This window comes from Erythranthe guttata, chromosome 1 (genome assembly GCF_056151865.1).
Source record: "Erythranthe guttata isolate IM_541 chromosome 1, IM_541, whole genome shotgun sequence".
NCBI classification, from domain to species: domain Eukaryota; kingdom Viridiplantae; phylum Streptophyta; class Magnoliopsida; order Lamiales; family Phrymaceae; genus Erythranthe; species Erythranthe guttata.
In genome coordinates, this window is record NC_142533.1 from 5,717,731 (window position 1) to 5,732,409 (window position 14,679).

Genomic DNA, 14,679 nt, shown 5'->3' on the forward strand with positions numbered 1-14,679 from the left:
TTTTGGATTATAGTATATTTATTGTCGTTATATTTATTTTGTAAACAAAATTGGGATTTAGAAGAAATTATTTAGCAATTGAAAAGGGCATAAACTATAAAATCGGATGAAAATATTTTGTTTGAAGTCGTTTTTTTCTTTTTTATATTTTTTGCGTATTAGATAATTTTTTCCTTCCGTTTTGAAATGTTATCCCGTGCATCGAATATAAATTCTAGTTGAAATAAATGATCCAGAATTCCAGATTATATTTGCACCGATGTTGTTGTATACAAAATTATATTACTAATATACATAATGTAAACAATTTCTACAACATTAATCTGTAAAATATCTAATAACCAAAAAAATCTGAAAAACAAGAACCTCACTCAATGTGAGATTTTTATCTTCCAACCGCCGGCTTCACGGTTGCGGTTGGAAGAAACCTTGTCCTCGAGGTGGCTGCGGCGGCGGCCGTCTGTTCCCAAACTCAATTTGCTGTTCGTGTTGCCGATTAGGGCTATCCGGCGTTCCGGCCGTTCCATCCCCAAGAGCTTCAATCCCAACATACTGCTGCACCACCAGCACCGAGTACGTCGCCGCGAAATCCGACGAAGCCAACAAATCCCCGATCGCGCCTAGCTCCGGGCACTCGCTCCAGTCGGTAAGCCCTGCGGTCACCGGCGATATCAAACCCTGCCCCCTCCCCACGATAAACAAATCGTGCATCGGATCAACCGACCTTATCGCGGCCACCGTCTCCTCCCCGTGATTCACCACTTTTTCGTCGTACACAACCGAAGAATCGTCCATCGTCCTCGCCCTGAAAGCGTTTATATAGTCCTCGTCCAGCTGTCTCTCCCTATCGGTTTCCGTTGCGACCGTCAACATTTCTCGTTGGCTAGGGTTCCGACGAGCCTCCGCCACCGGCTCCACCGCATTTTCTCCAACTATGAAACGTAGAACCGTTAGGTTAACCCCCGAGTGCTCGCACATCCTCCATCCGTACGCTAACGCCTCTCTATCATCTGGCCCGCCGAAGAATAAAACGGCCACATGGTGAGCTATTTGGTTCGCAGCCAACCTCGTTGATCCACTTAATCCCCTGTCGACTAGGATTCCCACCGAACAAGGGGCGTTTGCAAGCACGTTCTGATTGATCGTTCGAAACGCCGGATTCGTTGCCTCCATCCCACCGTCCACCGTTTGTTGCTTGTGGAACGGAACGATGATCAACGCCACCCTCTTATCCTCGGCCACGTTGCATATATCCTCGTGCATGGTGGAGTACGGCGACACCGCCGTGAGCGGGTTCACCGAGACGAAGCCCGAGTGCTGCTCGAAATTCTCGAACGCGTTGATGATGTGGTCCGACTGAGCCTGCGTCCGGTTCAGGGCGGGCCGGCCCGATTTCCGAGTGTTGTGGACGATGAGCATGGCGGAGGCTCGACCCGTTAGCTCGACGAGATGGAGGACGTACGTACATATCGGCGACTTCTTGGTCGGGTGGGAGGCGTCGAGGAGGTTGATGATTGTTGGCACGTTTCTCGGCGTATGGATGCACACGAGGACACGGAATTCGCCCTCTGGTTTCGTTCGTTGAATCGTTCTTCTCTTGTACGGTGTGAATTTCCGGGCTGGCCTGTATATTGTTGTGACGATCGGGGAGATAATCGCTGTCATCACAACCGCTACGATTACCATTATTGCAAAAGACTTGTCATCAAGAACCTACATTATTATGAGTGCATAATCAGATCGGAACATGCTACACCAGGTACATTTATATTTTTGTATATTGATATATGGTAGATGTTATGATTTAGTATAGTTAGCCGTGGAAATCAGATGGATCAGATTGAAATTAGTACTTTCGAAAAATTCTCATTTTTTCTAATTCCCATTATCTTAAAAAAAAAATCCAAATCTGATCGAAAATCAAAAAATAAAAAATATCTTAAATTCAAATGAATAACATGTTCCAAAATTGGAAGTTTTCGGATCATATTCAACATAATTCACAATTTTCATTTGTTTAATCACATGTATCATAAAATACATAATACTGTTGATATTGTAAGTGTATTTTTTGAAAAATGATCATAATTTTAGAAATTAAAATCAGATCGAAAAATTGAAACATAGTATGTATTCCAATTACGTTCCAAACAAAATTCGGAAATCAGAACTTTCATAATGAAAAATATTGTTCCAAAATCATTTTTTTTAGTATTGAAACTGGAAAAAAATTCGGAGATTTCGTTCCAATTTACACTCCTCCTAACTGTGTTAAGCATCTAATAGAGAAAACAATAATACTGCAATAAGAAATGAATACACACAATATTGTGAACATTATATTTGAGTTTAGTATAGTACCTTTTGGTCTTTACCCACATTTAGAACAATCATTTCAACAAGTCCTTTAGTGTTCATTAGCAAACCAAGAGTGAGGCCTTCATTGAAGGGAATCTTGTAATAGAGAGACACGAGAAGCGTCCCCGCAATTTTTCCGGCGCAAGCAAGAATGATCACCACGCCTAAAATCGCCCACGTGGTGAATCCATGTATTGCAGTGATATCCGTCTTGAGGCCGCTAATCGCGAAGAAAAGCGGCAACAAAAGCCCCGACACAAAGTCCTCGAGCCTCTCTATAAGCGTGACACCGAGCGGCCCGTTCGGGATCACTAGCCCGAAAACGAAAGCACCGAAAACGGAATGCGTGCCGATCGCGTCGGTTATAAAGCCAGAGATCATAACCCCGGTCAATATGAGGCAAATATAGAACTCGCTAATTGATTCTCCCTCGGGGGTTCGCCGAACCATCCACGAAACGATAGGCCTTACTATATAAACGCAGAACAAAACGAACACCACGCTCGAGAGTATCACCCAAATCGAAGCGAGCGACATGGACTCATTCTCGGCCAAGGCGATGGCGAACGCTAGTAGTATCCAAGCGCACATGTCGTTTATGAGGGCCGATGACATGGCGATCCTTCCGATGTCGGTGTTGAGGAGTTTTAGCTCGGCTAGAATACGCGCGAGCACGGGAAAAGCAGTGACGGAGAGCGCGACCCCGAGGAAGAGGATGAAAGTGCCGAGGGCTATAAGCTCGGTTGTCTGATGAAGCATGAAGGCGAAGGAGACTCCGATTAGGAAAGGAAGAATCATGCCGGCGATTGCGATGGCTAGTGCGCGTTTCCCGGTGCGTTTGATTACGCCGATGTCCATTTCTACACCGACTAGAAAGAGAAAGTAAAGGAGGCCTACGTTTGCCATCGTCTCGAGAACCATTACGCTTCGTAGAGGAAATATTGTGTCTGCAAATTTGGTGCTTCTTCCTAGTACTGATGGTCCTAAGATTATGCCTCCCTGTGACAATGTAAGAGACCAAAAGTTTATATTATAATTATTACTACTACAGTAGAACCTCGATAAATTAATAATCTCGATTAAATAATAGTTTCTCTCGGTCCCGACTCGGTGAAAACGTGTAAAATTATTAACTCGATAATTTAATAATTCGCTAAATTAATAAAATTTCCCTAGTCCCGACTGTATTAATTTATAGAGATTTAACTGTATTATACGACCATGTAACAAAATATAATTAATTAAGGATAAAAAACAAAATTTTCTTTACTCTTTATACTCACAATTGAATGAAATTAAGTTTAATTGTGGTATGAAAACATAGGAATTCGAGAAATGTTGGGGGCTATGGACCCCAAGCCCTATGCTGGCCCCGCCTCTGCACACAAATGTAAATAGAGATAATTAAGAGACTTACAAGAATCTCGGAAATGACACGAGGTTGTCGAAGGGGTTTGAGGACAAAGACGAGAAGGCGAGTTGTGGTAACAACTAGGGTTAATTGAAGAATGAAGAGGGGAAGAGAATAGTCCAATGGGTTATCCCCTTGCCAAATCCCATTCGTCGTTATCATCGTCGGAGAATAGCATACTATCGTCTGGTCCGACTTGTTCGATATGGTCCCCGCCTGCTCCGACATTTTTCTTGCTTCCTACGTGTATCTATATCTCTATATATACACACACAAGGATATATATATATATATTTAATATAAATAAACCGTTGAAGATTAATTGTCGAGTTGTCAGCTAATTATTCCTCGTACGCTATCATCGTAACGATGGATATCGTCATTCTTTGAAGATACAAAACTGGAAAAAAAAATTAAAAAATAATAAGAATCTTATGGATTTTGCTATAAGAATTAATTAGAGGAGGAAGAAATGTAGAATTGAAAAAGAAAATTGCCAAAAAACTTGGAAATAATTTTTTTTGGTTGTTTTGGTGAAGAGTTGGTTGAAAGTTGAAAACATTATGGAATGTTGTTAGTGGCTGCCCGCTGCATGCGGAGGTGATTGTATATTGAATGGATAATATTTGTCTGGAAATTTTGTATATTTAGAAAGAATTGCTCACAGCTTTGCCAGTGAATTAACCTTATAAATAATTAAAATGATTGCAGCCAGGGAAGAATTATATTTAATTTGTTGAAATGCCATGCTACACGGACACGGATACGTGGACACGGCGATACGCGGGATACGCGTAAATATAAAAAATATAGGGGTATATTTATAAATTCTAAAAATATAGGGGTATATTTATAAATTGTAAAAATATATTTATAAGTCGCCAAATCACTTAAGAGAGCCGCTCGGCCTTGCTGCTCGTGTTCTTGGTCGCCGTTGTCGCTAGAGTTTTTTTGGACTTTTGGGTGGACTCTCAAAGGAGACAGATGAAATATGTGTTAGAAAGAAAAGAAAATGTGTATTTTTTATTAGGTATTTCTCTTAAAACATAAGAGCCGTGTCCTAACTTTTTTTTAAATTGCGGACACTGCCCGACACATGTGTCGTAATTTTAGCTAAATTACGATACGGCCCAACACGGATGTCCGAGCCGTGTCCGGACGTGTCCAAGTGTCGGATACGGGACTATTCACCTCCTAGAAGTGTTCGTGCGGTGGAATGCATTAAATCTCATAACATAAAAAAAATCAAAACGAGACCTATCTGGGCTATTACACAAATGCCCCAAAGAGGGGTAAGAAAGCAAAAAAGTAAAAAACTAGAACAACCTAAACTGATGCAAATAATCAATCTTTGTGCTGTCCTCCAAAGAGAAGTCTGTTGAAGAATAGGAAATTGCGGCAGGACCCCAGGTGGGGGTCAAACTGTAATAAACATAAATCTGGGCTTCTCCACCAAAAATTAAACCCATCATGGACTATATATAAGTTGCAATGCCCAATTTGTCTAAGCGGCCCAAACCTCAAACGGCAAGCTGACTCCGGAAAAAAAAAATATTGACTAGATTTGTGTAAGCCCACTTGGCCAGACGATTCGCCACCGTATTTTCCTCCCTCACGACATGATGAAACTGAAAGAGAGCGCGCAATATCCAGAGTACATTTGCGAAAGATGTATTCTAGCTCCCGTGCAACAAGTTTTGTCCGAATCGCATTTATAACTAAAAAGAAATCGCCTTCCACCGTAACTTGAGAGATACCCAATATCTCGTATAGCCTAAGAGCTCGCACAAGTGCAGTACCAAGTTTTGAATCCTAATTATAGACCGTTTCTATTTGTTGGAAATATGATATATGCAATTAACTAATCATTTAGAGGGAAAATGGAATTTTTTTTTTTTTGGGATTTGGGGATTTAAATTTGGGCTCTTCTAGAATCTTTTAGAATTATCTACCAACAATTATTGGTTAATTCCAAAATGATCAATAAATTATGTTGACTTATATGTTATTCCTACTTATCACTTACTCCATGCAAAGATATATGTGGTTTTATCTACGTAGCACGTAAACTTCAATTTTTTAATGTTTTTGTATTTTGGTCACATTTCGTGTCCGATACTCAAGAACACCTGTCGAACACTTTATGGGCTATTTTGCAATTTTTAAAGAGTTATAAACATGTTTGAATAGTAAAAATCAGATATTTTTATTACTTTCCTAATTAATTACATGATTTATTGATCACCTATAAATTGATAGTTGATAATAATGTTAATTTTTAATATATTTGTATGGAGATATAATGAAAAAGTAATATATAAATAAAAACTTATATAGCATATTTATAAATATACCCTTGTACTTTTAATATTTATACGTATTCCCCAAGTTTCCGTATCCCAATTTTTCGGATATGCCGTTTCCCGCGCCCATTTCTATTTTTCCACGTATCATCGTTTCCGTGTCCGTGCTAGATTGAGCTTAATAAGAAAAAAATCAAAGTTATTTCTCAATTTATAATCCAATTATAAGAAATAATTAATAATAAGTGTTTTCAGTCATTTTCTATTTCTTTTGCTAATTGTTAATATGTGAGAAACAGTTTAAAACTAATCAATTTGCGTTTTGTTTCTTGATTTTCCTTTTTCCCCTATCATTAGAATTTAGAAGAAAAAAAGAAAGTTGTGAATAAAAGCAAAGAGAGTTCACGTGAGGACTTCGTGAAACGGGAACTGATTGAATTTCTGTAAGAGGACAACAGTTGTGCTATTAATTCGCTGTAATTTCAGAAATATTTTCTCAAACTCAGACAAAAATAATTATGACATAATTCACATATATATTACTTGCATGAATTTCCTCGAACCCCAAAAATAAGCCACGTACATGATAATGTAGAACTCATAACAGATATCCAGATACGTACAATTCTATTTTTTTTCCTAGTTTTTATTCTCTAAGAATTGTGTTCATTCACTGTCATTTCTAATATTTTGGCGCTTTGCACCTCGAAGAAAATTAGTAGTACTTTGCATCATCAAAACAGAATAAATCATGCATAATTGGACACCGAATTAATTTTAAAACTAGTGAAGATAATTTAAATTTTTCAGTGGTATTTTTTTTAGGATGCCAAATGAGAAATCAAATTTCTTTTATTCATCAATTTATTCGAAATTATAAATTGTAACAAAAAGCGTACATCTCATTAGCATATTAAAAATTACAATTGTTTTCGTAAAACAATATTTTATAGAAAAAATAAAATATCCTTCAGCTATTTCATTATCAACTTATTTCACTATGACAATGACCGTTCCTTTCTTGCTCTCTGCTTTAGAGACAAATCAACTTTTTCATCTACATAGTAAGCCCTTCTGCGAATATGATCACAGAGAGTGGGAAGAAACATCACAATTTGAATCTTTGTTGATTTATGAGATCTTTCTTTCTACGGTGAACGAATGAATACATCTTTTGAGAGAGGGAAATACAAGAGAGTTCAAATCTAGGGTTAGTGAGAGACTTGGCCATAAATCTAAGTGCTCGATTTCGATCAGATTTAGGGTTCCAGTGAATGTGCTTTGTGATGGGCTGTTGGCGCCAGCGCCAGTTGGTTCTGGACGAAAAAACATGACAAGGAAACTGAACCGTAACATAAAGCTTAGCTTTTTCATCGTTGGAAAAAGCTGTTCATATATCATTTTGTTTAGTTTACATTCCTGCTATAGTACCTTTTGTTTGTTTTTCATTCTTAGTCAAATCTATAATCCCTTATTCTATTCAATTCCCCATAGGTATAATTATGTAATAGATTATCCAAGTTATTTGTTCAGCTTAAAATGGAATTGAACGTGTACCCAAACAATAGCAAATTGTATAAAATAGATGGATTAAAAAATAGTAAAACAAAACAATGGACATGGGATGAGAGTCAAAATGAGTTGACTTTTTTGGGAGCAATACAAATGACTTCCAATTATGATTCAACAAAATAAAAATGAAATTTAGAAATCCATTCCAATTCCATTATAAGCTTCTAAAAATTTCATAAATTTCAAGAAATGAAAACACCTAATTTTATACCATATCACCAATGATACCAATGCCCTGATCTGAAACTAAAGAAACCAAAACCAAATCGAAAAAAATAGAAATTCCGAAAAAAATATGCACATCTCCAGTTTTGCTTAAAATAATATTCAGGAAAAAAATATACTGCGTATTATATATAATATGGATAATGAAGAGTGTTTTTTTTTTTTTTTTTTTGAGAAGCATATATGCATGGAAACAGAGAATGAAAAGCATGAAACTGTGTGCAATTGCTGAAATTGTTCTGAAATCAAAGGGGACGAAAACACATCACGGATTTAGTTTGCAATTCACGGATTCATATTGAATTTCGCAATTCCCTAACTAACTTACAAAAATATTTCCACTTCAATTTCCCACTTCTTCTCTTCCATAACTCCACATTCTCTTATTTCTCACTTATATATATATATATATATATATATATATATATATATATATATATATATATATATATATATATATATATATATATATATATATATATATATATATATATATATAATGAAAAAATAAAATGTATATGTTTATGTAGTCAAGGTTTCATACTTATAAGTCATCCCTCCTCTGCGTTTATTAATTAGAATAAGGTGGTATTTGCAAACGTTTTTTTTTTAAATGATTATGAGTTTTTTTTTGCTTATAATCTGTTTTAAGGTGTTTGCAAAATTAACTTTTGTTTTTGCTTCTATTAAAATAATCTGTTTTAAGCTATTTTTTTAAAAGCACCCATAACTCTGTCTTTTCTATTTAAGTTCATTTTCCGAAATAGTTGCAAACACCCCAAACTTTTAGAAATAAACACTTAAAACTGACTTAACTCGCAATCACTAACTTCTAGTTTTATACATGATTACTATATGTTAATTTTATTGTGTAAAATTCTCTGCCTTCTATTTTTTTTCCTTCATGAAATCCCCCATTATGTTAAAAATCAACATCATATATTAACCTAAGTATGAAGAGGATTTATATTAGTTTTACATCCAAGATAAATTATATAAATATATAGTTTTGAAACAATCAATTTAAAAAAAAAAATCATAAAATTAAAATCGTATCAGAAATTGGAATTTTTTAAAATTCTATGTAACATCCAATTTCGATCCCATTTAAAAAGAACTTGGATGAAATTTTGGAAATCGAAATGAGTAAAAGATTCATGCTATTGAAAACGGCAAAATTTGAAAATGTGTTCCATCTTTCAGCGCCACTGCTAATATTTTATTTTCCATATTGTAAAATAAATGTAATAATAAAAGATTTCAAGTTTTAAATGAATAAATAAAATTTTGCATTAATCCGCCTTGTATAGAAGAAAAAATTCACCAAATTCCCCTCGGTTACAAACAATTTGCATGAAATATCCTCAAAAGTGAATGATGTTAATATATATAAGGATAAATTACGGCCACCTCTGAGGTATGGTCAAATTACAAAAGACCCCTTATATTTGGATAATTACAATCACCCCCATCAATTATAAATCGTTTTACGTACACGTCCATTTTTGCAATGTTAAATTTAGTGAAATCTTCTAAATTATATATATATGTGGAAATAACCAAGTGTACTATCTAATTTCCCGTCCTACCTTGGTGAAATAAAAACAATAGTGATTAAAAATCAAATGAAGACAGAAAAAAACATCCTTAAATATTAATAATATAATAGCTAGCAAACATATTCACGGGTCTTCCATGAAATTCCACTATAAAAATCTTCCAAACAGACCCCATTTCACAAACTCAAGAAAACAAAAAAAAAATAATATATGAACCCTAAATAAAAGCGATGGGTTCAAAGACAAAAGCAACGTTCTTCATCTGCATGCTCTGCATGCTGACCGCACCGCCACCATCTTACTCTCAAGAAACACCACAAAACTGCCCACCACCTTACCCACCCTACGGCCGCCCCACTCCGCCCCCATCAACTCCCCGCCCCCACCCTCCTTCCACTCCCCGCCACCGCCCGCCCTCTCCGCCCAAACACCGCCCGTCTCCAGTCCCCAGACCACTCCCTCCACGAACCCCCCGCCCATCTCCCCCGCCACACCACGGCGGCGGACCACCGCCCAGAGTTCTCCCACCGATAGTCAACCCACCGCCCAGAGTCCTCCCACCTATAGTCAATCCACCCGTCGTCGTGCCGCCAATAATCATGCCGCCGCCGATTACAAACCCTCCGGGCGGCGGCGGCGGGATCCTTCCGCCAATCATTAACCCTCCCCGGATATTACCGCCGATAACAAACCCTCCCGTCACAAGACCGCCGCCACCATCTTCCTCCTACCCACCTTACACGCCTCCTGGCGGTGGCGGCGGCGGCGGTGGCGGCGGTGGCGGTGGAGGTGGACCACCAGGCGTCAGCCCACCTCCAGCCGCCACGTGTCCGATAAACGCGCTGAAACTGGGGCTCTGTCTTGATGTACTAGGAGGATTGATACATATCGGAATCGGAGATCCGATCGAAAACATATGTTGTCCGGTGCTTCAAGGTCTGCTTGAGCTGGAGGCGGCGATTTGCCTATGCACGACGATAAGACTGAAACTGCTTAACCTGAATATTTTCCTGCCGTTGGCCCTACAAGTTCTGGCAACCTGTGGACTTACTCCGCCGCCTGGTTTTGTGTGCCCGCCGCTGGTCTGAACGACGTCGTTTTCAACTAGGGTTTATGGGGTTTTTTTTTTTTTTTTTGCTTTTCTTTTTTTGTAATGAGTAGTTTAATTTTGGTTGGTGCTTTTAAATTGTGCTTCTCTTGGTACAGATTCAGGGGCATGTGCCATGGGCTTCAATAATAACTAATGTGCTAATGAATGTGGAATTGTGAAAAATAAAATAAATGTAATGTTTATTTGTGTTTTTTTTTAGTGCACATCTTGTGCTATGGTTAATAAAATTTATTTTCCGATCAAAAAATAATTGGGCTATTTTTTTTTTTGGAATTATAAGAAAGTGCGGTGTTATTCGACTGGTTGCAGGTATATTCTTGTTTACATTTATCGTGTGGTTTTCCGAGCAATTGTACTTGGACGCAGTTTATACCCAGCGCGATTGAATAGCTTCTGGTCCTTTAGTTAGGTGATGATGTAGTGTTAATGGCTATTAACTACTAAGAAGGTCTGGAGACAAATGCACAAGAATTCCAAGAGGTTTTGACAGCAAGAAAAATTAAAATTACCTTTACTAAAATTAAATAAATGAAATGAAAATAAATGGTCAAAGTCTTTCACGTGAATGCATGTGGAAGTCCTCATTTGTGTCTTATGAGTTTCTTTTATGCTTTTATAATAAGTTGTATTAGATTAGTATGGGGGGAGATTTTTGGAGAAAAATAAAAAAAAACTCAAGGGTTGTTCTTACTTTCCTAAGTATTTTCAGTACTTGGATGCCTTTGTTTCTGCAATTTTGTCTATTAAGATTGTATAGATTCAAAGAAGGTTGGTTATCTCGGCAAGCCGGATTCATCTTACAACGCTCGCTGCATCAGTTGGTATCAGAGCCTGCGCTCGCTTCCTGTAGAATGGCCCGTACTAGAGGACGTGGTCGTGGTCGAGAAGCCAATCTCAACGATGTTTACGAACGTGATGAAATAGCTCGATTAACTCAGCAAGTGGAAGCATTGATGCGTGAAAACGCAGAACTACGAAATCAACACCAACATAATCCATCACCCCAACCATCGGTCGACGACGAATTTTCTGACGTAGAAGGAGAGTACTTTCAAAATCCATTTGGTGAGACACATCGCCAACGACGAGGTTATTTTAGAGGAGATCGAGAAAACTCTAGTGCACATAGATGGGAATCTGGTATAAGAGTGGATATTCCAGAATTTCATGGCAACCTTCAAGCCGAGGAATTATTGGAGTGGTTTGCTTCTACTGAGGAGATCCTTGATTTCAAGGAAGTGCCAGAAAATAAGAAGGTTGGCTTAGTCGCTACAAAATTCCGTGGAAGAGCTGCATCGTGGTGGCAACATAACAAAGCTAATCGTACTAGGCAAGGAAAAGAGAGGATTACATCTTGGGATAAATTAAAGAAGTATATGCGTGCAGCGTTCTTACCGCACAATTACGCAAGTATGTTATTCCAACAATTCCAGAATTTGAGACAAGGGAACAAGTCGGTAGATGATTATACTACAGAGTTCTATAAGTTGGCCGGCTTTGTTTAATGATCTTTGTGAGTCAGACGAGCAAACAGTGGCACGATATATTGGTGGGTTGCGCCCTCAAATTCAGGAAATTCTCAATTTATTTGATCTCTTTTCTGTAGCAGAAGCACATCAAAGAGCGTGTTCCTTGGAAAAACAATTTAATCGGCGACCCGAGAATCTTGGTTGGACAAGTAGCGGAGGAGCCCCTCGTGGTGTTGGAAATTCTTCCAAACCCACTTTATCAGATAGTACAACAGCAAAACATCCTCCTACAGCCCCAAATAATTCCGTGCGAACTAGTTCGAGTGGACCCCGTTGCTTTAAATGTGGCGAACCTGGTCATAAGGCATCCGGATGTCGGAAAGGAGATAGATCTGGGAAAAATCTCCTTGTTGAAGGTGACGAGGAAATTTTATAAGAAGTGGAACAAGAACCTTCTTATGATACTGATGAAGAAATTGTAAGCGGCGATACAGGTCCTCTTTTGGTTGTCAGGAGAGTATGTTTTGCTCCTCATGCATCCAATAACGAGAATTGGCTTCGACACAATATTTTTCAATCCACTTGCACAATCGGTGGAAAGGTATGTAAATTCGTGATTGACTCTGGAAGTTGTGAAAATGTTGTTTCTGAAGAAGCAGTGAGAAAATTAAATTTGGCAACTGTAAAACACCCTCGTCCGTATAAATTATCTTGGCTCGAAAAGGGATGTGAACTGGCTGTGACAAAAAAATGCTTGGTATCTTTTTCCGTTGGTTTAAAATATAAGGATCAGGCCTGGTGTGATGTTGTCAAGATGGATGCATGTCATCTTCTTTTAGGTCGACCGTGGCAGTTCGATAGACGTGCTTGTCATGATGGAAGAAATAATACATATAGTTTTTTGTTCGATGAGATAAAAATTCGTCTCCTCCTTAGTAAAGATTGCAGCCGTCAACCTCGGGATGATACGGGATCAAGTTTGTTGGCGATTAATCGATTCGAGAAAGAAATGAATAAATTTGGTGTTGTTTATTTAGTACTTGGAGTTGAAAGTTCCATAGAGGTAGAGGTTCCAAATGAGGCTAAGGCAATAATTGAAGAGTTTTCGGATGTCTTTCCGGTTGATTTGCCTCCTTTGAGAAAGATTCAACACCAAATCGATCTTGTTCCGGGCTCTAAATTACCGAATCGCCCACATTATCGTATGAGTCCGAAGGAGCATGAGGAGTTGCGGCGCCAAGTAGAAGAGTTGCTAAAGAAAGGATACGTGAGAGAGAGTCTCAGTCCGTGTGGTGTCCCTGCCTTGCTCATACCAAAAAAAGATGGAACTTGGCGCATGTGCATAGACAGTAGAGCAATAAACCGAATTACGGTACGCTACAGCTTTCCTATTCCGCGGTTAGATGACTTATTGGATCAGCTAAGTGGAGCTGCAATCTTCAGCAAACTTGATCTAAAATCTGGATATCATCAAATTCGGATTCGCAAAGGAGATGAGTGGAAGACCGCTTTTAAGACTCGAGAGGGCCTTTATGAATGGACGGTCATGCCATTTGGGTTGTCAAATGCTCCGAGTACCTTTATGCGCACAATGAACGAACTCTTTCGTCCTTTCATCGGTAAATTCTGTCTGATCTAGGAATATATTTTATTAGTATACTGAAGAGAATATACGAGATACATATATATACACACATAGATCTCCTATTCTAAGTAAGTACTGTATCTACTCTACACCATAAATTTCCCAACAATCACGTTACAGTAGAATGGAAAGAATATATTTGTATTCTCAATCCCTTAACTCACGCCAACACTCCCCCTCAAGTTGATACATATGGATCCCTTATGCGCAACTTGATCAGTGAGTTGTGAAAGTCTTTGCTTGACACAGCCTTTGTAAGTATATCCGCAAGTTGATCTTCAGATTTTACAAAGGGAAGTTGGATAACATTGGTATCAAGATTATGTTTGATGAAATGGCGATCTATCTCCACATGCTTGGTCCGATCGTGTTGAACCGGATTATGTGATATATCTATGGCAGCTTTATTATCACAAAAGAGGTTCATCGGTGATGTGGGGGCAAAGCCAATCTCGGTTAGTAAGCCTCTCAACCAAAGGAGTTCGCATAGTCCCTTAGCGACACCTCGAAATTCCGCCTCTGCACTAGAAAGTGCCACTACCTTTTGTTTCTTACTTCTCCACGTCACAAGATTTCCCCCAACAAATGTGAAGTATCCTGAAGTTGATTTTCTGTCTGAAATATTTCCGGCCCAATCTGCATCCGTATACCCTTCAACATTGAGGTGTTTGTTCTTCGAAAACATGATTCCTTTTCCAGGACAGGACTTTAAGTATTTCAGAATTCGAATTACGGCTTCCATGTGATTCTCGTTCGGACAATACATAAATTGGCTCACCACACTGACAGCATATGCAATATCTGGTCGAGTATGGGAGAGATAGATTAGTTTTCCCACTAATCGTTGATATCTTCCTTTATCAGTCATCTCTTGGTCCGGATACATCCCAAGTTTATGGTTTTGAACAATTGGAGTATCTACAGGCTTGCAATCCAGCAGTCCAACTTCTGATAATAAGTCCAAGATGTACTTTCTTTGTGATAAGAAGATACCTTGGTTAGATCTGGCAACTTCTATTCCAAGAA

General features: G+C 38.4%; 3 protein-coding genes across 3 annotated transcripts; 2 read left to right on the plus strand and 1 right to left on the minus strand.

Moving 5' to 3' along the window:
- Positions 1 to 228: 228 nt before the first annotated feature.
- On the minus strand, positions 229 to 4,304 carry CHX15 (cation/hydrogen exchanger 15). The gene is made up of 3 exons (XM_012990420.2): positions 3,776 to 4,304; positions 2,362 to 3,357; positions 229 to 1,713 (listed from the first exon to the last, which is right to left on the minus strand). Exons 1-3 carry the CDS (start codon positions 3,995 to 3,997, stop codon positions 406 to 408), a joined length of 2,526 nt encoding a protein of 841 aa, XP_012845874.2. The 5' UTR covers positions 3,998 to 4,304; the 3' UTR covers positions 229 to 405.
- Positions 4,305 to 9,596: 5,292 nt separating this feature from the next.
- LOC105965874 (Bifunctional inhibitor/lipid-transfer protein/seed storage 2S albumin superfamily protein) lies at positions 9,597 to 10,782 on the plus strand. The gene has a single exon (XM_088818775.1). It carries the CDS (start codon positions 9,659 to 9,661, stop codon positions 10,514 to 10,516), a length of 858 nt encoding a protein of 285 aa, XP_088674901.1. The 5' UTR covers positions 9,597 to 9,658; the 3' UTR covers positions 10,517 to 10,782.
- Positions 10,783 to 11,390: 608 nt separating this feature from the next.
- LOC148772679 (uncharacterized) lies at positions 11,391 to 13,647 on the plus strand. Its single transcript, XM_088820700.1, has 3 exons — positions 11,391 to 12,038; positions 12,146 to 12,424; positions 12,610 to 13,647. Exons 1-3 carry the CDS (start codon positions 11,391 to 11,393, stop codon positions 13,645 to 13,647), a joined length of 1,965 nt encoding a protein of 654 aa, XP_088676826.1.
- The last annotated feature ends 1,032 nt before the right edge of the window (positions 13,648 to 14,679 follow it).

Coding starts and splice junctions, on each gene's coding strand:
- CHX15 (XM_012990420.2), bottom strand. CDS start 3,997: ATGTCGGAGCAGGCGGGGACCATATCGAACAAGTCGGACCAGACGATA. Junction 3,358..3,775: donor GTGTCATTTCCGAGATTCTT/GTAAGTCTCTTA, acceptor ACATTGTCACAG/GGAGGCATAATCTTAGGACC. Junction 1,714..2,361: donor ATGTGGGTAAAGACCAAAAG/GTACTATACTAA, acceptor ATAATAATGTAG/GTTCTTGATGACAAGTCTTT.
- LOC105965874 (XM_088818775.1), top strand. CDS start 9,659: ATGGGTTCAAAGACAAAAGCAACGTTCTTCATCTGCATGCTCTGCATG.
- LOC148772679 (XM_088820700.1), top strand. CDS start 11,391: ATGGCCCGTACTAGAGGACGTGGTCGTGGTCGAGAAGCCAATCTCAAC. Junction 12,039..12,145: donor TCTATAAGTTGGCCGGCTTT/GTTTAATGATCT, acceptor TCTTTTCTGTAG/CAGAAGCACATCAAAGAGCG. Junction 12,425..12,609: donor GAAAAATCTCCTTGTTGAAG/GTGACGAGGAAA, acceptor ATCGGTGGAAAG/GTATGTAAATTCGTGATTGA.